This window comes from Erythrolamprus reginae, chromosome 13 (assembly GCF_031021105.1).
Source record: "Erythrolamprus reginae isolate rEryReg1 chromosome 13, rEryReg1.hap1, whole genome shotgun sequence".
Lineage (NCBI taxonomy): Eukaryota > Metazoa > Chordata > Lepidosauria > Squamata > Dipsadidae > Erythrolamprus > Erythrolamprus reginae.
The window spans coordinates 11560918-11584348 of NC_091962.1; the positions used below are offsets into that span (position 1 = coordinate 11560918).

General features: G+C 45.9%; 1 protein-coding gene across 9 annotated transcripts in view; it reads left to right on the plus strand.

The window, feature by feature from the left end:
- The window catches only part of UBAP2L (ubiquitin associated protein 2 like), a 59560-nt gene extending 39191 nt beyond the window's left edge, over positions 1–20369 (plus strand). For 5 of the 9 annotated variants that reach the window (XM_070766288.1, XM_070766293.1, XM_070766286.1 and 2 more), the window contains 12 exons: positions 1603–1657; positions 3418–3595; positions 5331–5403; positions 8508–8703; positions 9575–9663; positions 12421–12474; positions 14178–14259; positions 14937–15160; positions 15259–15364; positions 15732–15799; positions 18091–18288; positions 19446–20369. In XM_070766288.1, coding sequence (XP_070622389.1) covers positions 1603–1657; positions 3418–3595; positions 5331–5403; positions 8508–8703; positions 9575–9663; positions 12421–12474; positions 14178–14259; positions 14937–15160; positions 15259–15364; positions 15732–15799; positions 18091–18288; positions 19446–19541 — 1419 coding nt within the window. In that variant the 3' untranslated portion in view covers positions 19542–20369. The remainder of the gene's footprint in view (positions 1–1602; positions 1658–3417; positions 3596–5330; positions 5404–8507; positions 8704–9574; positions 9664–12420; positions 12475–14177; positions 14260–14936; positions 15161–15258; positions 15365–15731; positions 15800–18090; positions 18289–19445) is intronic. The other 4 variants (XM_070766291.1, XM_070766295.1, XM_070766289.1 and 1 more) reach the window with 1 other exon arrangement.
- Positions 20370–23431: the final 3062 nt, after the last annotated feature.

Below are 23431 nucleotides of genomic sequence, written 5' to 3' on the forward strand. Positions count from 1 at the left end.
CAACAAAGCCAGGCAGCCCCCAGCTGCCAAAGGAGCCTCCTGATTCTCCCCGCTTCTCTGTCCCGCCCATTGCCCATGTCCGGCAGAAGCTGCCTCCCGTGCCGATGTTCCCCGCCAAGCCCAGTTCGGCTTCCCTGGCTGCTTGGCCGGAGGGGGGGGCTCGGCCAAAAGTGGCTGGAGACGCAGCGATTTGCCTCCCGCCCCTCGCCCCTGTGCCACCGGCACGTCATCTTCCCTCCCAGACAAAAAGGCCGGCCTTTGGGGATGAAGGGGTGTGTTCAGCTCTGCGTCTCCAGCTCCTTTCGGCCGAGCCCCCCCCCCCCCGGCCAAGCAGCCAGGGAATCCGAGCCAGGCTTGGCAGGGAACATCGGCACGGGAGGCAGGAGACGATCGGGCGACCGGAGCAGCAGCCAGGGAAGCCGAGCCGCGTATGGCGGGTGACGGCGGCCGTCTCCTGCCTCCCGCGCCGATGTTCCCCGCCACGCCCGGCTCGGCTTTCCTGGCTGCTTGGCCGGGAGCTGGATGCTGGTGGTGGCGGAGGAAGGCGAATGCGGCTTGGAAGCTGGGAGGGGGGCAGAATATGGGAGGAGAGAGGCTTGCAATAGAGGGTGGAGGAAGCGGCCATGGGAGGGCGAGCTGCCTCAGGGAGGAGGATCGGGCGGGACCAGGTGGGGGCTGGAATTTCTCCGCCAGGGCGAAGGGCGGGCGAGCGGGTGCTGGGGAGGGCTTCTCGCCCTCCCGACAGCAAGAGGGGGGAGCGAACGGCGTGGGCAGGCGAAGGGCGGGCGAGCGGCAGCGAGGAGTTTGCGTGGGCGGTGGGGAAACTCCTCGCTGACGCCAGCAAGAGGGGGAAGACCCAGGGAAGCCGCTGCCATCTACGCATGCGTGCCCGGCACGCATGCGTAGATGGTATTTTTGACTTCCGGGTTGAAAAATAGCGAAGTACCCTGTTCGCAATGGTTGGGGACGCAATAAACGGGGGATCACTGTATAGATATATAGATATAGATACAGATACATACAGATACTTACATACATACATTTATTTTATTTATTTATTAGATTTGTATGCCGCCCCTCTCCGTAGACTCGGGGCGGCTAACAACAGTATACATGTATACTGCTCAAAAAAATAAAGGGAACACTTAAACAACACAATATAACTCCAAGTCAATCAAACGTCTGTGAAATCCAACTGTCCACTTAGGAAGCAACATTGATTGACAGTCAAATTCACCTGCTGTTGTGCGCATTCAACTTTGTACAGAACAAAGTATTCAAAGAGAATATTTCATTCATTCAAATCTAGGATGTGTCTTTTTGAGTTTTCCCTTTATTTTTCTGAGCAGTATATACACACACACACACACATACACACACACACACAGCCTAGAGGTTAATTCTCTGCCTTACAAGTTCAAATCCCAGTAAGGGCATGGCTAGCTGATGAGGACAAACAAGGCTGGAATAGATCTATCCTTTGAATTTGAATTTTCAGATTCAGCAAAAACATGTGACACACAAACACACACACACATATATATAAGCAAGAATATGTTATACGCACATATGTATATATATATTTCTTGTCCTTTTCTCTAGAATGGCTTCAGCTCGGTGCCACCGACGCAGTTGCAAACCACCCAGGCGACTGAAGGTAACCCCCTTTGCTTGGACATGTGAGGGGTGGGCGGGCGACATGGTACCATCACCCCCCCCACCCTTCCCAACCTGGCCTGAATTTGTCACTTAGGCACACCAGAAATGCCAGTGCCGAGTCCAGCGTCGTGAGCAGACTGTGTGAGGCTCAGGCCAAGATCCCCTCCCTCTATTTCCTTGCTGCCCATGAGAATTCCTTCCAGGATTTTGGTGGTCCCCTGTCCTGCTAACTAGGACCGATCACAGTTGGGCACGGAATCTGGGAATTGTTTATTGTTAAGAGTTGAAAGGGACCATGCAGGTCATCAAGTCCAACCCCCCTGCCTGAGCAGGAATCCTACAGCACCCCGGCCAAGTGGCAGTCCAATCTCCTCTTGAAAGTGTCCAGAGTTGGCCCATTCTGATACTTGTGGGGCAGCGTTTGCCACCCCATAACACACCTAGAAGGGGATCACGGCACCGGACCAGGATATCTGTGAGACCGCCTTCTGTCGCACGAATCCCAGCGACCAGTTAGGTCCCACAGAGTTGGCCTTCTCCGGGTTCCGTCGACTAAACAATGTCGTCTGGCGGGACCCAGGGGAAGAGCCTTCTCTGTGGTGGCTCTGACCCTCTGGAATCAACTCCCACCAGAGATTAGGATTGCCCCCACCCTCCTTGCCTTTTGTAAACTCCTTAAAACCCACCTCTGTCGTCAGGCTTGGGGGAACTGAGACATCCCCCTCCTTGCCTATGTAGTTTTGTGCATGATATGACTGTGTGTATTTTATATATTGGGTTTTTTTCTTTGTAGACTTTTTAATGTAAAACTGTTATTTTAGATTTTAATTATTAGATTCGTTACGATCTATTGTTTTTATCACTGTTGTGAGCCGCCCCGAGTCTACGGAGAGGGGTGGCATACAAATCTAATTAATAATAATAATAATAATAATAATAATAATAATAATAATAATAATAATAATAATTAGCAATGGGGTAGCAAGCATGGGCGAGAAAGAGAACACGGCGCCCCAGTCAAACACCCCACAACTGAACAATGTTGGATCTCAGGTGTCTGTGAAAGCATCATCTACCTAGGTGTTTTCTCAACCTCGGCCCTTTTAAGAAGCGTGGACTTGCACAGGAATTCTGGGAGTTGAAGTCCTCACATCTTAAAGCCTCAGAGGCTGAGGAACGCTGGCCTAACCATGGGCACTATTAAGAGCCCATCACCCACAAAATCACATCAAACACCATAGTTCACTTAAAAATCATCATCAACTCAGAGTTTTCCAAACCTGCCCAGAAGCCGAGAGGGAAGGAGAGAGAGAGGAAGAGAGAGAAACAGATAGAAAAAAGAGAGGAAGGAAAAGAAAAAGAATGGGAGTAAGGAAGAGAGAAAGAAAATCAAAATCTAGTTTGAAACTAGCTCAACTATTTAAGTGGCATTTTGATATTGATAGAGTTGCCCTATTATGAGCTCACTGTTATAGACACACAGTACAGTATTTTATTTTGAAATTCTCTGAGGCAAAACAGGGTGGGTTTTTTATTTGTTTGTTTGTTTGTTTATTATTTCTGTGCCGCCCAGTCCCGAAGGGACTGCCTCTCAGACACTATACTTTTCCGCCCACCCCCCCAAAAAAATTAGAGGGAACACTGATCAACACACAAGACAATTTCCCACCCCGCCCTTGGAAAACCCAAAATGTTCCTCTTTGCTTTGTTCTGTTCGCTGCTTTAAGCCGTCTGCCTCTTCCACCCCCTCCCCGCCAGGTTCTGCCGTGTCTGCTGTAAAACCCGACTCCCCTTCGGCCCCCAGCATCGCAGCCCCTCTGACCGACGCCGTGTCGGCAGCCTCCCTGCTGACCACAGCCACCCAGCATTCCTCGGTGCTCAGCAGCCTGAATCACGCGGAGGAGCTCTCGAACACAGCTGCCACGCAACACAGCAGGTACCGGCGAGATTGGGGGTGGGCGCTGTCGGCAAGGGCCCCCCTCCTTCACCTTCCATGCCTTGAGCCTCTCTCTTACTTTGGTCCCTATTCATTTCATAAATTAAATACTGGGGTGAGGGGGCCCTCCCTAAAGTTCATAGGTAAGAAAGTGAGGACAAATCAAGGGAAATATTTCTTCACCCAGAGGGTCCTTGGTTGATGGGATTCCCTTCCAGAAGAGGTCGTGACAGCTGTCAGCCTAGAGAGCTTCAAGGCAGGATTAGACAGATTCATGGATGCCAAGTGTATCAGTGGTTATTGAAACGGATGTCCATGTGCCGCCTCTATGTTGGTTGAGGCAGGCAGGGGGAATTCCCTTGGGTCCCATTTGTTGGGGGTCAAAGGAAAGGGAGAGTTTTGTCTCCTCCTGCTCAAGATCCCCATGGCATTGGACCAGATTACCACTGGAACCGCCTGTTAGCGTACGAATCCCAGCGACCGCTAAGTTCCCACAGAGTTGGCCTTCTCCGGGTCCTGTCGACTAAACAATGTCATTTGGTGGGCCCCAGGGCAAGAGCCTTCTCTGTGGCGGCCCTGGCCCTCTGGAACCAACTCCCCCTGGAGATTAGAATTGCCCCCACCCTCCTTGCCTTTCGTAAACTACTCAAGACTCACTTATGCCGCCAGGCATGGGGCAGTTGCGATAATCCTTCCCCCTAGGCCATTACAAGTTTTGCATGGTATGTTTGTGTGTATGTTTGGTTTTATAATAAGGGTTTTTAGTTGTTTTATTATTGGATTGTTATATGCTGTTTTTTAATCATTGTTAGCCGCCCCGAGTCTGCGGAGAGGGGCGGCATACAAATCCAATGAATGAATGAATGAATGAATAAATAAATAAATAAATGAATGAATGAATAAATGAATAAATAAATAGGGCAATTGGTGTGCCACCTTGTGACACAGAATGCTGGACTCGATGGGCTTTGGCCTGATTCAGCATGTCTCTTCTTATGGTCTTATGTTCTTAAACTAAATTAAATTTGTGTCTTTGCGGCTTCTGGCCCCAAAATCCTCCAGCTATTGGTGCCCAAACCAGAGGCAAAAAACTCCCCCAGAACCGCTATAAAGCCCGCTTTGGAAAGAGTAAAGTTGAGAGCAGATCGCATAGTGAAAGGTATTAATGTTGATGGTGGCTGCAATGTCCCAGGGTTTAGCATGATATGAGCCTCAGTGGTGCACTCGTTATGAGTGCAGCACTGCAAGCTACTTCTGCTGATCACCGGCTGCCAACAGTTTGGCAGATCGAATCTCAGAAGGCTCAAGGTTGACTCAGCCTTCCGTCCTTCCCAGGTTGGTAAAATGAGGACCCAGATTTTGTTTGGCAATATGCTGACTCTCTGTAAACTGCTTAGAGAGGGCTGTAAAGCACTGTGAAGCGGTGGGTCTCCTCAGGGTCCCGTCGACCAAACAATGTTTGGTCTACGGAGAGGGGCGGCATACAAATCTAATAAATAATAATAATAATGTCGGCTGGCAGGACCTAGGGAAAGAGCCTTCTCTGTGGGGGCATATACACAGCAGCACAGCAGCCGCAACCAAAAAAAAAAGAGGAGAGGGTGTTTTAGTTTGATTTCCCCAGAGAAACTGTGTCAGGGGAAAAACCGAGTTGACTGAGATGATGGTGAAGCTGGAAGAAAGGAGGCTAATTCTTAAAATGTTGACTTACCGGTCTTGCTGTTTCTTCCCACAGTACCTTACCTGCCCAACAGAACAGCCTCTCTTCCTCAACTTCCTCTGGTCGCACGTCCACTTCTACTCTCTTGGTGAGTAGGGATCCAGACAAAGAAGAAAATACCTGAGGGGTAATAAATAAATACTTTTGAACCACCTTGAGGCTCCTACAGGGCATTTCTGCCCTCCATTCCTCCCTTGCTCAGCCTGTAGCTGGTCAGCAGTGGGCAAGCCCACCAAATCAAATCCCAGGCCTTGAAGCCACCTAGATCAGAATTGGTTAAAGGTGGATTGACCTAATAAGAATATTTGTAGCTCAAGATCAAACTGTGGGGGTCCTTGGTCTCTGTGAGCGGGGTAGTTTTGTTTGTTTGTTTGTTTGTTTGTTTGTTTGTTTATTAGATTTGTATGCCGCCCCTCTCCGAAGACTCGTGGCGGCTAACAACAATAAAAAAGACAATGTGAACAAATCTAATATTAAAAATAATCTAAAAAACCCCAATTTAAAGAACCAATCATACATGCAAGCATACCATGTATAAATTCTATAAGCTTGGTAACGTCCTCAGGGCTGGAAAAGGAGAAGGGTTCGTGGAATGGAGGGGAATGACAATAAGAAAAAAGAGGGACGATGACTCTGGGGTCCTTGAGACTCATTGAGCTTGGTGCTTCTCTTGCGGACGCTTCACGGCCCAGCTAGCTAACGTCATCAGTACGGACATGCAGTTTGCTCTTGGGTTATATACAGCAGTTTGCCCTGCCGGTGTTGGGGCTGGGTGGGTTTCTCCTTTGTGGCTCCTTGACTGTGAGTATTGTTTTCTGCTTGATGGTGTTTCTCTGGTGTTAATCCCTGCTTATCTGGCTGTTCACAAGAGCGGCCTTACCTAGTCTACGGAGAGGGGCGGCATACAGATCCAATAAATAAATAAATAAACAAACAAACAAACTAATAAATAAATAGTTGAGTCGTGAAACTTAACCAGTTCAGACAGCACCCAGGACCTCTTTGGTTGCTGTGTGCCCATTTCTGAAAGCCCTCCAAACCTCCTCAAGGTGCTACCTGTTATGAGTGCTCCTTGTCCACCTCTGGTCATGTCAGATTCTGAGGAGGATGAGCCAGGCCCCTCTGGATACCCTGGACCCCGGGGGAGGGGGGGTTTGCCAGCTGATGCATTGAATGAGAGTGAGGGAGAAAGTGACCTGAGTGAACCTGATGTGACAATGGGCGAGTGGTCCTAGTCAGAGGATGAGGAAGACATGAGAGTGGAAAGTCAGTGGATAGACCCTCGCTATAGGAGGTTGCTGAAAAGGCGAGAGGAGTTGCATAGTAAAAGGTATTAATGTACAGCCATAGCTTCTTTGGGGCGTGATGTCACTTCCAGGCAGTATAAAGGCAAAGTATTTTGGAAAATTGAGTGTGGGGCTTCAACGCCATTCAATGGAAGAGGTTGTAGAATGGGGGGATGTGCTTGAACAAGGCTTCAAAACCACAATTTCTGCCTCAATAAAAGACCATTCTCTGCTGGAGGATTTGTGCTCGGGATTTCAGTGCGCTGATTTATATGCTTAACCCTGCTCAGAAAAACTCCCTAATGTTATGTTCCCGGGTCTATTTGACCCGGACCGCAAATTGATCATTTTAGGTACTTATATTTGGTCTTTTTGAAAGCTTTTTTTCACTTGGAAACAAGTTTGAACATTTCTGCACACATTGAAATGAAAATTGAAATTATTTTGCTGATAGAATGTGTGCCCCCCCCCCTTTTTGTGAAATATTTTTCAATTTACAGATAGTTTTGCTTGCAAAATGCATTCTATTTTACTAAACTTGGTGTGGGATTGGTAGCTTGAACATTTCTGAACATGATGATATGAAAATTGAACTGGAAAAATTGATGCATATTTGTTTATTTTGCACATAAAAGCCTCCCCCCCCCCACTGTTTTAATTTTTTCAGCATCAATTTTTTTCAGTTCAATTTTGATATCATTATGTTCAGAAATGTTCAAACTTGTTTTCCCAGTGAGAAAAGTTTTCAAAAAGACCAAATTCAAGTACCTAAAAGAATTATTTTTGTTTCGGGTCAAAAAGACCCGGACCGTACAAGTGTAGGTAAACTTTTTCCAAAAAACCCAAACACCCTAATGTTATGTCCCTGGGTCTATTTGACCCGGACCGCAAATTGTTCATTTTAGGTACTTATATTTGGTCTTTTTGAAAGCTTTTTTCACTTGGAAACAAGTTTGAACATTTCTGCACACATTGAAATGAAAATTGAAGTCCAAATACCTTCAAGTTGCCAAGGTTGGGAAACACTGATCTAAGGAATGCTGACTAGGCTGATTTTGGTGCCTTTCTGGACATTATTAGCTCCGGAGAGAAAAAAGGAAAAGCAAGTAGGATGCTTGGCTGCATAGCTAGAGGTATAACAAGCAGGAAGAGGGAGATTGTGATCCCCTTATATAGAGCGCTGGTGAGACCACATTTGGAATACTGTGTTCAGTTCTGGAGACCTCACCTACAAAAAGATATTGACAAAATTGAACGGGTCCAAAGACGGACTACAAGAATGGTGGAAGGTCTTAAGCATAAAACTTATCGGGAAAGACTTAATGAACTCAACCTGTATAGTCTGGAGGACAGAAGGAAAAGGGGGGACATGATCGAAACATTTAAATATGTTAAAGGGTTAAATAAGGTTCAGGAGGGAAGGGTTTTTAATAGGAAAGTGAACACAAGAACAAGGGGACCCAATCTGAAGTTAGTTGGGGGAAAGATCAGAAGCAACATGAGAAAATATTATTTGACTGAAAGAGTAGTAGATCCTTGGAACAAACTTCCAGCAGACGTGATAGATAAATCCACAGGAACTGAATTTAAACCTGCCTGGGATAAACACATATCCATCCTAAGATAAAACACAGGAAATAGTATAAGGGCAGACTAGATGGACCATGAGGTCTTTTTCTGCCGTCAGTCTTCTATGTTTCTATAACACCCTTTTCCCTTGCCGTTCAAAATCTGCTTGTCGCTATGTGTGTTTTTATCAATAAAGGGTTTGATTTTACCATGAAATAAGGGATTTTTGAGTCTTTGGGCCGTGCACAGGACACCGCCCACCCACCATCCTGACCTCCTCATGTCTCTCATCGTTGGCTTTTCTCTCCCACCGCCTTCCCCCCTCCCCTCTCTGCAGCACACCAGCATAGAGAGCGAAGCCGTGCTCCACTCTTCTACAAGCACTTTCTCCACCGCCTCCAGTACTGTCTCGGCCGCACCGCCGGTGGTCAGCGCCCCCTCAAGCCTCAGCAGCGTCAGCAGCCTGGGCCTGAGCCTCAGTAATAACTCCACCGTGACGGCCACAACACGCAATTCCATAGCCACGACGTCAGGTGCTTCCTCAAGGGTTGGGTTGGTTGGTCCGTTGGTCTGTCCTGGTGATGACCCATTGGGTTGGGAGAGGATTGCAAGAGGGACTGTGTAGGCCTTTGAAGGAGGGCAGGTCCAAAAGGAGCTGTATGGGATTCTGGGATTGTGGGGCTAGTCTAGGAGAACCGGTAAAGCCTGGGAGGAATTTCTCTGTATTCTGCCTTTTAACCAAACTGAATCACCTTGGGGCTGTCTTGAGTCTCTTTCTCACCTTTTCCACTTCCCCAGGACCAAATTTTAATCCTCTTTTCTGCTCCTCTTTTTCCTTCTCCTCCATCTTCATAATTTCCATCTCCTCTTTATCTTTCTTCTTCTTCTTCTTCTTCTTCTTCTTCTTCTTCTTCTTCTTCTTCTTCTTCTTCTCTTCCTCCTCCTCCTCCTCTTCTTCTTTTCCTTCTCTTTCTCCTCTTCTCCTACTTTTTTCTTTTCTTCAACTCCTTCTCTTTCTTCTTCTTCTTCTTCTTCCCTTCTCCACTTCTACTCCTCCTGTTCTTCTCCTTTCTCTCTTCTTCATCATTTTCTTCTCCTTCTCTCCTCCTCCTCTACTTCGCTTTTACTTCTCTTTCTTCTCCTCCTCCTTACTTTTCTTCCTCTCCTCCTTCTCTTCTCCTTCTCCCCCTTCTCCACCTCCCCTCCTCTTCTTCTCCTTTCTCTCTTCCCCTCCTCTGCTCCTCCTCCTCCTACTTCTTAATTTTCTTCCATTCCTTCTGCTCTTCTCCTCTCCCCTCTTCTTTCTCTTCTCCTCCTCTTTCTTGTCCTTCTCCTCCTCCTCTTCTATCATTATTATCATCATCATCATCCATTTTGTCCTCCTCTATCTCCTCCTCCTTACAGGAAAGGCTCCCCCCAACCTGCCTCCCGGTGTGCCACCACTGTTGCCGAACCCGTACATCATGGCGCCTGGCCTGCTGCACGCCTACCCGGTGAGTCGGGGCCCCTGCCAGGCCGTCCTCCACACCACCCAACCCCACGCCAGTAGATCCTGCTCCACTCTTAAACCAGTAGCGGAGCAGGAGGGACAGCGCGTGGGAGAACAACCCCGAGCAGTACCGGATGTGGTTGACGCAGCCCCTCAAATACTGCCTGAACTCACAACAACTGTCTCGGACACCCTAGCAAGAATATATATATATATTTATATATATTTGTTTTCGTAGATTTTCACGGGTACAGGTATGACGGTCTTGGTATATTCGGGTTTCTTCCCGTGTAGGATTTGGAAATTTCTGGCGACGTTTCGACGAAGATGACGAGTGGGACCTCGTCGAAACGTCGCCAGAAATTTCCAAATCCAAACTCTGAGCCTCCGAAACTGTAACCAGAAAAGGTGGGGAGAAGCCTCCGTGGGGCCTCTCTAGGAATCTCCTGGGAGGAAACAGGGCTGGAAAAGGCAGGGAAGAAGCCTCCGTGGGGCCTCTCTAGGACTCTCCTGGGAGGAAACAGGGCCTCCTCCCTCCCTGTGGTTTCCCCAATCGGACGCATTATTTGCTTTTACATTGATTCCCATGGGAAAATTGCTTCTTCTTACAAACTTTTCTACTTAAGAACCTGGTCACGGAACAAATTAAGTTTGTATGTAGAGGTACCACTGTATTTGCAAGCAATGGGGGTGGGATCCTCTTTGTCACTGGGAAGAGAAAAGCTAGTTTGTTCCTCAACCCATGTATAAGTCAGATAATATTCTCGCCGTTAACACAGGACACCAGTTAAAGTAAAGCTGTTTCCCCCGGGATTTTAGGAAGGAGTGCATGTCCAGGGTAAACTTTTATCCTAAAATATCTTGATTCCCACCCACCCACTTGAATAAAATGAAGGAGGTTCTCCTCTAGGTTCCTGGCCTGATTACAGATTCCTGCTGCTTAACCTGTAAACAACCTATAACACCAAGGATGTTACTTTATTTAAGAGTTCAGCGGTGTTATTCTGCAGTTAAATAAAATTAACCTTCTGGCCATACCAGACAGCATGTCCCCCTAAAAATTTTCACACAGGCACGTCCCTCGCTTTGGGGCTGCGAAATGAAATTATTTCTGTTTTTCAATTGTGCATTTGTCTGTGGAATTTACACATTTTTTTTGTATTGTATTGAGTATTGTGTTCTGTCTGGGTGCCCCCAGACTTCAACACCAACTGAAAAAAGCAGCCAGACACGCTGGTAAAAAGCAAAGTCACTTTATATCTTTGAAAACAAACACAGAGAACAAAAACTGTTCTTACAAACTGGAATGCTATGAGGCTTCACAGAAGAGTCACGACGGCCGGACAATACAACAGGCTTCTTGCTGGCACACACACCACTGTAGATAATAAAACCCACGCCTCCCCCAAGTTTTCAGCCTTCGAGGCCACAAGCCAGAATCAGAGACGCCAAGGATCGAAGCAAGGTCACAGAACTCCCAAAAGATAACTCTCCACAATACAGGAAGGGCGGGCCTGCCTTTTCAACCTTTCTGAGGAGAACCACACCCAAACCCAGCTGTTGCCTATTAGGGATGGATATACCTGGCTAATTGTCCCCTTCATTGGGAGGCCCTTCTCTGCCTCATATCGATGATGGCTTGTGCGTTCTCATCTAAGGATTCCAGGCTACTCGCTGGGGAGCGCTCCCCCCCGGAGGTCTCAGGCTGTTCTCCCTCCTCTTCGTCCTGGCATTCCTCTTCCCCGTCTGCCTGGTCCTCCTCCTCCTCCTGTTCCTCGTCCTCCCCCTCTGAGCATGGAGCCGGCAGATTTCCAGCCGTTCCCTGAGGAGCCTCAGACTGAATCACAACATATTGTATTGGCAGTTCTGTGTTAGCAAAAACTTCAGAAGAGAAGGATTTAGGGGTAGTGATTTCCGACAGTCTCAAAATGGGTGAACAGTGCTGTCAGGCAGTAGGGAAAGCAAGTAGGATGCTTGGCTGCATCGCTAGAGGTATAAGAAGCAGGAAGAGGGAGATTGTGATCCCGCTGTATAGAGCGCTGGTGAGACCCCATTTGGAATAATCCTGTGTCCAGTTCTGGAGACCTCACCTACAAAAAGACATGGATCAAATTGAATGGGTCCAAAAACGGGCTACAAAAACGGTGGAAGGTCTTCAGCATAAAACTGATCAGGAAAGACTTAATGAACTCAGTCTGTATAGTCTGGAGGACAGAAGGGAAAGAGGGGACACGATCGAAACATTTAAATAAGTTAAAGGGTTAAATAAGGTTCAGGAGGGAAGTGTTTTTAATAGGAAAGTGAACACCAAAACAAGGGGGCACAATGTGAGGGCAGTTGGGGGAAAGATCAGAAGCAACGTGAGAAAATATTTTACTGAAAGAGTCGTAGATGCTTGGAACAAACTTCCAGCAGACATGATTGGTAAATCCACAATAACTGAATTTAAAAATGCCTGGGATGAACATAGATCCATCCTAAGATAAAATACAGGAAATAGTATAAGGGCAGAATAGATGGACCATGAGGTCTTTTTCTGCCGTCAATCTTCTATGTTTCTATGCATTTCTAACAGCATGTGGGCCAATATATAAATACCTGGGTGTAAATTAAAGCCACCCAAACCCTACATTTGTGTCTTTGAACTCCCAGTTAGGGCATCCAAAAATAACAACAATAATCTCATTTGAAACATTTTGGAAAATTCTTAATTTCTCTCCCTCTCTCAACCTCTTTGTAACTCGCTCGGTTTCTGTTACAGCCGCAAGTTTACGGCTACGATGACTTACAGATGCTCCAGACAAGGTTCCCATTGGTGAGTTAAACCCACGACTCATAGCCACAAATTGAGCCCAAAATCTCTGTTGCTAGGGGAGACATTGCCCCAATTTTACAAATTTTCTTGCCACAAGTTGAACATTTGCAAATAAAACCATTTAAAAACAAGAGCAGGGTAAAATGCAATTAGACATAGCAATCATCACGTTGCAGAGACCTTAAGGGAATGAAGAAGAAAAAACATCCCTAGATATTTGGAATACTGTGTTCAGTTCTGGAGACCTCACCTACAAAAAGATATTAACAAAATTGAACGGGTCCAAAGATGGGCTACAAGAATGGTGGAAGGTCTTAAGCATAAAACGTATCAGGAAAGACTTCATGAACTCCATCTGGAGAGTCTGGAGGACAGAAGGAAAAGGGGGGACATGATCGAAACATTTAAATATGTTGAAGGGTTAAATAAGGTCCAGGAGGGAAGTGTTTTTAATAGGAAAGTGAACACAAGAACAAGGGGACACAATCTGAAGTTAATTGGGGGAAAGATCAAAAGCAACATGAGAAAATATTATTTCACTGAAAGAGTAGTAGATCCTTGGAACAAACTTCCAGCAGATGTGGTAGATAAATCCACAGTAACTGAATTTAAACATGCCTGGGATAAACATAGATCCATCCTAAGATAAAATACAGAAAATAGTATAAGGGCAGACTAGATGGAACATGAGGTCTTTTTCTGCTGTCAGACTTCTATGTTTCTATGTTTCTATATGCTAGAACATAAATAGGTAATTTAGAATTAAATGATATTTTTTTCCAGTGATAAGTAAGCTACATTAATTTGATCTAGAATGATTTTTATTTGTTATTGATAATTAAGCCTTTATTACTAAAACAACTTACTATTATTATTATTATTATTACTACAAGGAACAGAGTTAAATCAAAAAAGTACATATGCTATTGATATGAAAATCTGCAAACAATTTAGAAATGTATAAGTTAAAACATTTAAGTAAAGATAGAGTATGTTCATCTCTCTTGTTTTTAAAGTGTGTACGTCACTCATAATTGTATATAAAATTATTCTTTCTCTAATACAAAAATAATTTAAAAAGACATAGCAATCAAATGCAATAATTTAATACATAAATATGTAAAACAGAATAAAACGACGTAAAATTGTATTTCCGCACCAGCCCTGCCATCTACCCCAATCAGGCCGTGGTTTAAGTGAACGACTGCACTTACTAAATTAAGTCACTCGGTTGTGGAGAAGGGATTTTCCCTCTTGACTTTGCTTGTCAAAAAGTTGCAAACGGGGAATCACTTGATTACCATTCCTCCCCCAGCAAAGCTACGACCGACCGCCATAAATACGTGATGCTAAGCATCTGAATTTTGATCACATGACTATTGGGGTACTGCAAAGGTCGTAAGTCTGGAAAAACTGTCCTAAGTCACTTTTTTCAGTGCCGTTGTAACTTTGAACAGACACTAAGTGAACCGTTAGAAGTCAGGGACTATTTTTGGCTGCAAGGACTTTTAAAAGGACCTTTAATTCTTGTAAGGACCTTTAAAGAACAACAACTAAAAAAAAAAATCCCCTAACTTTGCTGCTGTGGTATCTTTTCCCTCACTTTTTATTGCAAAGTCTGCAAACATAATTTCCTGTTCCTGGGGTGTAATTTTACCTTCCTCCTCCTCATTTCTCTTCCTCCCTCCGTCCCTTCCTTCCAGGACTACTATAGTATCCCGTTCCCCACACCAACCACCCCTCTGACCGGAAGAGATGCAAGCTTAAACAGCAACCCTTATTCTGGTAAGTGGAAAAACCAGAAGGGCTGGATAGATTTCTTTCTTTCTTTCTTTCTTTCTTTCTTTCTTTCTTTCTTCCTTCCTTCCTTCCTTCCTTCCTTCCTTCCTTCCTTCCTTCCTTCTTTCCTTCCTTCCTCCTGCTCTCCTTTCTTTCTTTCTTTCTTTCTTTCTTTTGTTCTTCCTTCCTTCCTTCCTTTGCCCCTCCCGCCTTTCCTTCCTTCCTCCCGCTCTCCTTTCTTTCTTTCTTTCTTTTCTTTTTTTCTTTCTTTCTTTTTTTTCCCGTTCTACAAAAGTGTTTCATTTTTTACATATCTCAAGTGGATGGCATTGGTTTGTTTTCCAAGTTTCATACATAGCAATACAAATAACCATAGCAATATTATCCTTCTTACCGTAATTAATTACTATTTCTAACTTTAACATATAATGTCTGTTATCCTCCTTCAATTCTGTTCTTTCTCACAGGTTTACCCCACTTCCTATCATTTTAATGCACTGTTTTTGTGTTGTGTGTATTTGTTTATTACTATCAAAATCAATAAAATTTATTGGGGAAATTTGGAGCAACAGAGGGGCGGTTTGAACTGCCGGCTGTTTGCGTTTTCCCTGTTCTGTGGCCATCACACCACCCCGCACATGGACAGGGCCCGGCCTTACCCAACGCGCCCCCGTTTCTTCCAGGCGACCTCACGAAATTTGGCCGAGGCGACGCCTCTTCCCCCGCGCCGGCGACCACGCTGGCCCAGCCTCAACAGAACCAGACCCAAACCCATCATACCACCCAACAGACGTTCCTCAACCCGGCCTTACCGCCCGGCTACAGTTACACCAGCCTGCCCTACTACACCGGGGTTCCTGGGCTGCCTAGCACCTTTCAGTACGGGCCGGCTGTCTTTCCCGTGAGTGTGCGTGGCCCTACGTGGGATTAAAAGTGTTTGTGGGAGGGGGGAGGGCGAGCCCCCTTCCTGCCTCTCATCCTCCCTCTTCTCCGCTTTTTCCCCAGGTCGCCCCTACTTCTTCCAAACAGCACAGCGTCAACGTCAGCGTGAATGCCTCGGCCGCCCAGTTTCAGCAAGCCAGTGGTTATGGGTCCCATGGATACAGCACGGGTAAGGGGATTTAAATGGGCTTTGGTTTATAAGGAGTGTGGAGGCGCAGAACCTAGCTCACACTTTTTTAACGCTTTCAGGGGGGTGGGGGCCTGTTCAAAGTGGCCGCTACCTAAATATCTCTACGACCACCATCGAGGCCAAAATGTCTCATTTCCAAAAAAGCTAAACTGGTTCAGTGCGTTTGCCCCTGTTTCTTTGACCTTCTCGGCCGCCATTCTTAGGCGAATCGTTGCAGCTGTCCAGTTAGCAATGGGCTGTTAAGTGGATCTGACGTGGTTCATCAGGAATTCTAACCCCAAGGCCTGTTTTAGACACTAAATGGATTAATTAAGATGGCTAATATCTGCTCCTTCTTCCCCCTCAGGAGTTTCCGTAACATCCAGTAACACAGGAGTGCCTGATATCTCTGGGTCTGTTTATTCTAAAACGCAGGTTGGTAGTTTGTGAAACGAAACGGGTATTTTTCCCTGGGAGATGTGGAGTCCTCCTTGGGCGTCCTCCTCGATCCACAGCTCACATTAGAGAACCATCTTTCAGCTGTGGCCAGGGGGCGTTTGCCCAGGTTCGCCTGGTGCACCAGTTGTGGCCCTATCTGGACCGGGACTCACTGCTCACAGTCACTCATGCCCTCATCACCTCGAGGTTCCACTTCTGTAACGCTCTCTACATGGGGCTACCTTTGAAGAGTGTTCGGAAACTTCAGATCGCACAGAATGCAGCTGCGAGAGCAGTCATGGGCTTACCTAGGTATGCCCATGTCACACCAACACTCCGCAGTCTGCACTGGTTGCCGATCAGTTTCCAGTCACAATTCAAAGTGTTGGTTATGACCTATAAAGCCCTTCATGGCATCGGACCAGAATATCTCCGGGACCGCCTTCTGCCACACAAATCCCAGCGACCAGTTAGGTCCCACAGAGTGGGCCTTCTCCGGGTCCCGTCGACAAAACAAGGGGAAAAGCCTTCTCTGTGGCAGCTCCGGCCCTCTGGAACCAGCTCCCCCCAGAGATTAGAATTGCCCCCACCCTCCTCGCCTTTCGTAAGCTCCTTAAAACCCACCTCTGTCGTCAGGCATGGGGGAGCTGAGATATTTTTCCCCCTGGGCCTCTACAGTTTATACATGGTATGTTTGTGTGTGTGCTTGTTTGGTTTTTAATAAGGTGGGTTTTTTAGTTATTTTAAATATTAGATTTGTTATATGCTGTTTTTATTATTGTTGTTAGCCTCCCCAAGTCTACGGAGAGGGATGGCATACAAATCAAATAAATAAATAAATAAAAGCATGAGAGGGATAAGAGCCAGTCCTGGCCTAGTGGTTAAGGTTTGGCCTAGCAACCAGCAGACACTGAGTTATAGTCCCACCTTAAGCATGGAATTTGGCTGGGGGACTTTGAGCCAATCACCTGGAGACGGGGAGTTCTAGTCCCGCCTTAAGCATGGAATTAGCTGGGGGGCTTTGAGCCAATCACTTGGAGACAGGGAGTTCTAGTCCCGACTTAAGTATGGAATTAGCTGGGGGGCTTTGAGCCAATCACTTGGAGACGGGGAGTTCTAGTCCCGCCTTAAGCATGGAATTAGCTGGGGGGCTTTGAGCCAATCACTTGGAGACGGGGAGTTCTAGTCCCGACTTAAGTATGGAATTAGCTGGGGGGCTTTGAGTCAATCACTTGGAGACGGGGAGTTCTAGTCCCGCCTTAAGCATGGAATTAGCTGGGGGGCTTTGAGCCAATCACTTGGAGACGGGGAGTTCTAGTCCCGCCTTAAGTATGGAATTAGCTGGGGGGCTTTGAGCCAATCACTTGGAGACAGGGAGTTCTAGTCCCGACTTAAGTATGGAATTAGCTGGGGGGCTTTGAGCCAATCACTTGGAGACAGGGAGTTCTAGTCCCGACTTAAGTATGGAATTAGCTGGGGGGCTTTGAGCCAATCACTTGGAGACAGGGAGTTCTAGTCCCGACTTAAGTATGGAATTAGCTGGGGGGCTTTGAGCCAATCACTTGGAGACAGGGAGTTCTAGTCCCGCCTTAAGCATGGAATTAGCTGGGGGGCTTTGAGCCAATCACTTGGAGACAGGGAGTTCTAGTCCCGCCTTAAGCATGGAATTAGCTGGGGGGCTTTGAGCCAATCACTTGGAGACAGGGAGTTCTAGTCCCGCCTTAAGCATGGAATTAGCTGGGGGGCTTTGAGCCAATCACTTGGAGACAGGGAGTTCTAGTCCCGCCTTAAGCATGGAATTAGCTGGGGGGCTTTGAGCCAATCACTTGGAGACAGGGAGTTCTAGTCCCGCCTTAAGCATGGAATTAGCTGGGGGGCTTTGAGCCAATCACTTGGAGACGGGGAGTTCTAGTCCTGCCTTAAGCATGGAATTAGCTGGGGGGCTTTGAGCCAATCACTTGGAGACAGGGAGTTCTAGTCCCGCCTTAAGCATGGAATTAGCTGGGGGGCTTTGAGCCAATCACTTGGAGACAGGGAGTTCTAGTCCTGCCTTAAGCATGGAATTAGCTGGGGGGCTTTGAGCCAATCACTTGGAGGTTGTGAGTTCTAGTCCTGACTTGAATGTGAAAGTTGGCTGGATGATTTTGGGCCAATCACTAGCGGACAGTGAGTTCCAGTTCCTCCTCACCCAGGGGGATTCTGGGAGTTGAAGCCCACGAGTCTTAGATTTGTCAAGATTGGAACCCGAGAGCGTGTGAGCCCGACCTCCCGTTTCCTCCCCTCTGCAGCAGTCCTTTGAGAAGCAGGGATTTCACACTGGGACGCCAGCGGCCTCCTTCAACTTGCCGTCGGCCCTGGGCAGCGGGGGCCCCATCAACCCTGCCACGGCTGCGGCCTACCCTCCGGCGCCCTTCATGCACATCCTGACCCCCCACCAACAACCTCACTCCCAAATCTTGCATCATCATTTGCAGCAAGACGGGCAGGTAAGTAGGAAAGTGGACCTGAGATGGACACAGACACGTTGCCGGCTCCCAGCCCTGAACCCAGAACTGCCCATAATCCCTGTACCTGCCTGCCTGCTTACTTACCTCTCACTTGTGTATCTTATCTGCCATATCCATCTACTGAACTGTCTGTCTGCCTGCCTGTCTTGTGGTGTGTTTGTGTGTGTATACTCTTCTTTACCCTTAGACTATCCACTGTTGGCCTCTCCCGATTCCTAAGTGGTCAGTAAGGGGTGTTCATAAGTGCACCAAGTGCCTTCCCTCTTACTAGTATCATGTATATAAACATTGTTATATCTTTGTATGCCACCTATACGCACGTGACAAATCAAATGAAATAAGAATAAATAAAATAAATATCTTACCTACCTACCTATTTATTTATTACCTCTTTATTTTCCTTTCTCTCTCTCTCTCTCTCTCTCTCCTTCCTTCCTTCCTTCCTTCCTTCCTTCCTTCCTTACTTCCTTACTTACTTAACAAGGGTTGTGCATAAGTGCACCAAGTGCCTTCCATCCCCTGTCCTAATGTCTCTTACTAGTATCATGTATATAAACATTGTTATATCTTTGTATACCATCTATACAGACTTGACAAAACAAACAAATAAATATATTACCTACGTACCTATTTATTTACTACCTATTTATTTTCCTTTCTCTCTCTCTCTCTCTTTGTCCTTCCTACCTACCTACCTACCTATCTATCTACCATCCATCCATCTATCCTTCCTATCTACCCAATCAACTATCAACTAAATTTACCTGTCAGTCATTTGTCTGTCAAATTTATTGGCCAGCAATCTTACTCTGGGAAGCTTACAATAAAAAAAAAAAAAAACCCCACACCCCAAAACTATATAAATACTGGGAAAACATGTGTCGTTAACACTCCCCATCCTTTTATATCCTCTTCTCCATGCGGCTGCAAGACTCCCAGAGTCACTGGAGGGCGACGGGCAATGCGGGAATTTAACAAATGCATTTCCCGAGTTCTCCCCCTCCTTCCCACCATTCCAATGCATGATTTTGGGACTCGGGGCTCCGTCTCTTAAATCAAGATGGATTTTGTGTGTGTGTGTGTGTGTGTGTGTGTGTGTTGGCTGACTCTCAACCCCCTTTTCTCCCCCCTTGCAGAGCAGCACCGGCCAGCGCAGCCAAGGCAGTTCCATCCCGCAGAAATCGCAGGCTAACAAGTCGGCCTACAACAGCTACAACTGGGGTGCCAACTGACCACCCCCCCGTCCGCCCCCCCAAACTCTCCTCCTCTCCATGGCGGCGGTAGCAGCAGCAGCAGCAGCAGCGTGACACTTCAACCAAGAGACCGGCAGAAGAACGTCTAGGGACCCATCAATCCCCCCCCCAAAAAAAGAAAAAGAAAAAAGGAACGAGACCCCCCCAGCCCACCTGCCCGTCCCTCCACCACACGGGAGAGTGCGCCCCCCCCCCTCGGCACGGCTCAACAAAAGCCTTGGAAGATCGGCCGTCCGTCCGGTCTTCGGACCAGCCGCGGACGCCCCTCCTTCCTTCTTTCCCTCTTCCTTTCATTCCCCCCATCATCACTTTTATCGTATGTAATATAGAATTTGTATCTTTTCTTTTTTTCTCTCTTTTCTTTCTCCTCCTCTCTCTCTTTTTTTCTCTCTCCTTCCCTCCCCGCATTCATTCAAAGAGCCGTTCAAGCTGTTTTTAGGGGGCTTTTTCTTTCTTTTTTTCCTTTTTTCTTTCTTTCTTTTCCCCCCCCCCCCGGTTTTCCCCCCCCTACTCCTCGACTCTCCCTCTCGCCCCTCCCGAGCCTTGCCCATCGCCGCCCTCCCCACCAAAATGAAATAAATTACTGCCCAGCGAATCCAAAGGAGGCAATTACCTGGAATCCCCCCCCCCTCCCTCCCTCCTTCCCTCCCCTCCCTCGCCAATGCCTTCCCCTCCTTTATTATTAGGAATAAGAGCAGTAACTGATCTGAACCGCGTTGTAAGATTAATTAGTTGAAGTGGTTTTTTTTGTACTGTGTTCTAAATTTAATGGATAAATGTGTCTTGTATATAAAAATGAAAACCCCATTCTGTTTTTCTGGACACGCAGTGTGTTTCTCTCTCTCTCCCCCGTCCCTCTTTTTCCTTCTCCGTTCCGGCTTCCGGATCTTTAAACAAATCCCCCATTTCGCGTTTCCGTTTGAACTTTTCCCCTGCTTCAAAAAGAGGGAATTTAATGATGAAAGTTCTCTAATGGTTGTGCGACACACACACCCTCTCCAAATTTGCACTTAAGGACCCACTGCAACAAGTAACACAAAAGCGAATTAGTTGCATGATTTTTACGGCCATCACGATATACAAGGGTAACCGCTTGGCTCTTAATTTTTGTATTGTATTTGTATTGTATTTATTAGATTTGTATGCCTCCCCTCTCCGAAGACTCCGAATTTTGTCGGATGTTGAGGACTGCCTGTCCCGCATTGGGCAGGGTTGGTGGAAAATTGTGTTTGACAACAAAAAAGAGATCAAGATGAGAATTGGGGCCATAATATTGACACAAACGGACACCCAGGGGGAAAAAATAGAAACCAAACAGACCTTTAAAGTTAAATTTTAATCATAATCTGTGGCAGAACCTGTGTGGATGAAGAACATAGGATAAAGAAGGCAGCATTTGTTGAATTGCTGTAGGATGTAGGATGCTTGGCTGCATAGCTAGAGGTATAACAAGCAGGAAGAAGGAGATTGTGATCCCTTTATATAGAGCGCTGGTGAGACCCCATTTGGAATAATACTGTGTTCAGTTCTGGAGACCTCACCTACAAAAAGATATTGACAAAATTGAACGGGTCCAAAGACGGGCTAAAAGAATGGTGGAAGGTCTTAAGCATAAAACCTATCAGGAAAGACTTCATGAACTCAATCTGTATAGTCTGGAGGACAGAAGGAAAAGGGGGGACATGATCAAAACATTTAAATATGTTAAAGGGTTAAATAAGGTTCAAGGGGGAAGTGTTTTTAATAGGAAAGTGAACACAAGAACAAGGGGACACAATCTGAAGTTAGTTGGGGGAAAGATCAAAAGCAACGTGAGAAAATATTATTTCACTGAAAGAGTAGTAGATGCTTGGAACAAACTTCCAGCAGACGTGGTTGGTAAATCCACAGTAACTGAATTTAAACATGCCTGGGATAAACATATCCTAAGATAAAATACAGGAAATAGTATAAGGGCAGACTAGATGGACCATGAGGGGTTTTTCTGCCGTCAGACTTCTATGTTTCTAATTCGTTTTAACAATACAAGACCATTAAAAGGGGAAATCAAAACAAAATATGCCCTTTTTTACAGGAATTAAACTGGACTGATAACAAGTCATTTATTTCTATTTTTGTAAAGGGCTCCCATTGCAAATGATACTGATTTTTGCAGTTTTCCTTGAATATGTGTGTGTGTGTGTGTGAGAGAGAGAGACGTATTTTTGTCTAGGATTGATATATATACCGGTAATTTAAAAAATCAAAATTATTTATCAAAAAATTAAGGAAACACTCAAATAACACATCCTAGATCTGAACGAATGAAATATTGTTCTGTACAAAGTTGATTGTACACAACAGCGGGTGAAATTGATTTGTCAATCAGTGTTGACAATGCTGTCCTAAGTGAACAGTTTGATTTCACAGAAGTTTGATTTATTAAGGGAGACTAGGATAGCACTATTTCGGCCTTGTTCTGGCTTCATCAGCTAGCCATACCCTTACTACATACATACATACCTAAATACATAGATACATACATACAGTGGTACCTCTACTTAAGAACGCCTCTACTTAAGAACTTTTCTAGATCTTGGTGTTCAAGATTTTTTTTGCCTCTTCTAAAGAACCATTTTCTACTTAAGAACACGAGCCGGGAAAAATTTCCCAGGAAATTTGAGAGCGGCATGAAGGCCCGGCCAGTTTCCTGCCGTTCCCCCTTTCATCCTGGCCATCTCAGGCTTTTCTGGGCTGCCAGAGGAGCCTTTCAGTGGCACTTAAGGAGGCTTTGGCAGCCCAGAGCGAACAAAGCATTTTCCTTTCTCTGGTCACTTGGAGAGGGAATAAACCTCTGCCAGCACCCAGAGAAAAGAAACACTCCCTTCGCTCTGGGCAGCGACTGTCCTCCTCCTCTTCCTCCTCCTCCTCCCACCCAAATTCTGAGCTTTTATTTATTTCCTAATGGTTTTGCACGCATTATTTGCTTTTACATTGATTCCTATGGGAAAATTGCTTCTATTTACAAACTCTTCTACTTAAGAACCTGGTCATGGAACGAATTAAGTTCTTAAGTAGAGGTACCCCTGTATGTGTGTGTGTGTGTGTGTGTTTGTAGATTTTCACGGGTATATGTATGTAGATTGTTCTGAGTTCGGGTTTTACCCCGTGTAATATCTTGAGTGTCTATGCGACGTTTCGGTGAAATCAGGCTGAAGTTGTTAGCTTCATGCTGCTTTGAATATAATTCAAAGTTCAATATATTCAAAGCAGCACGAAGCTAACTAATATATATATAGGGAATAATACTGTTGTAATAGACAATATCTGTAATTAACCAGATTGGAACTAAAAATTTTTTTAAAAAAATTTAGTTATTTTGTCCAATACACATTGAAAGAGAATAGACAAGTAGTAATACAGTATATATAAAGAAAAGGATAGAAGAAAGATATAAAAATGGAGGAGAAGATATATGAAAGGAAGAAAAGATATGAGATAAAGGAGAGACAATTGGACAGGGGACGGAAGGCACACTAGTGCACTTATGTACGCCCCTTACTGACCTCTTAGGAACCTGGAGAGGTCAATCATGGATAGTCAAAGGGAAAAATGTTGGGGGTTAGGGGTTGACACTACTGAGTCCGATAATGAGTTCCACGCTTCGACAACTCGGTTGCTGAAGTCATATTTTTTACAGTCAAGTTTGGAGCGGTTAATATTAAGTTTGAATCTGTTGCGTGCTCTTGTGTTGTTGCGGTTGAAGCTGAAGTAGTCATTGACAGGCAGGACGTTGCAGCGTATGATCTTGTGGGCAATACTTAGATCGTGTTTTAGGCGTCGTACTTCTAAGATTTCTAAACCCAGGATAGTTAAGTCTACATTCGTAG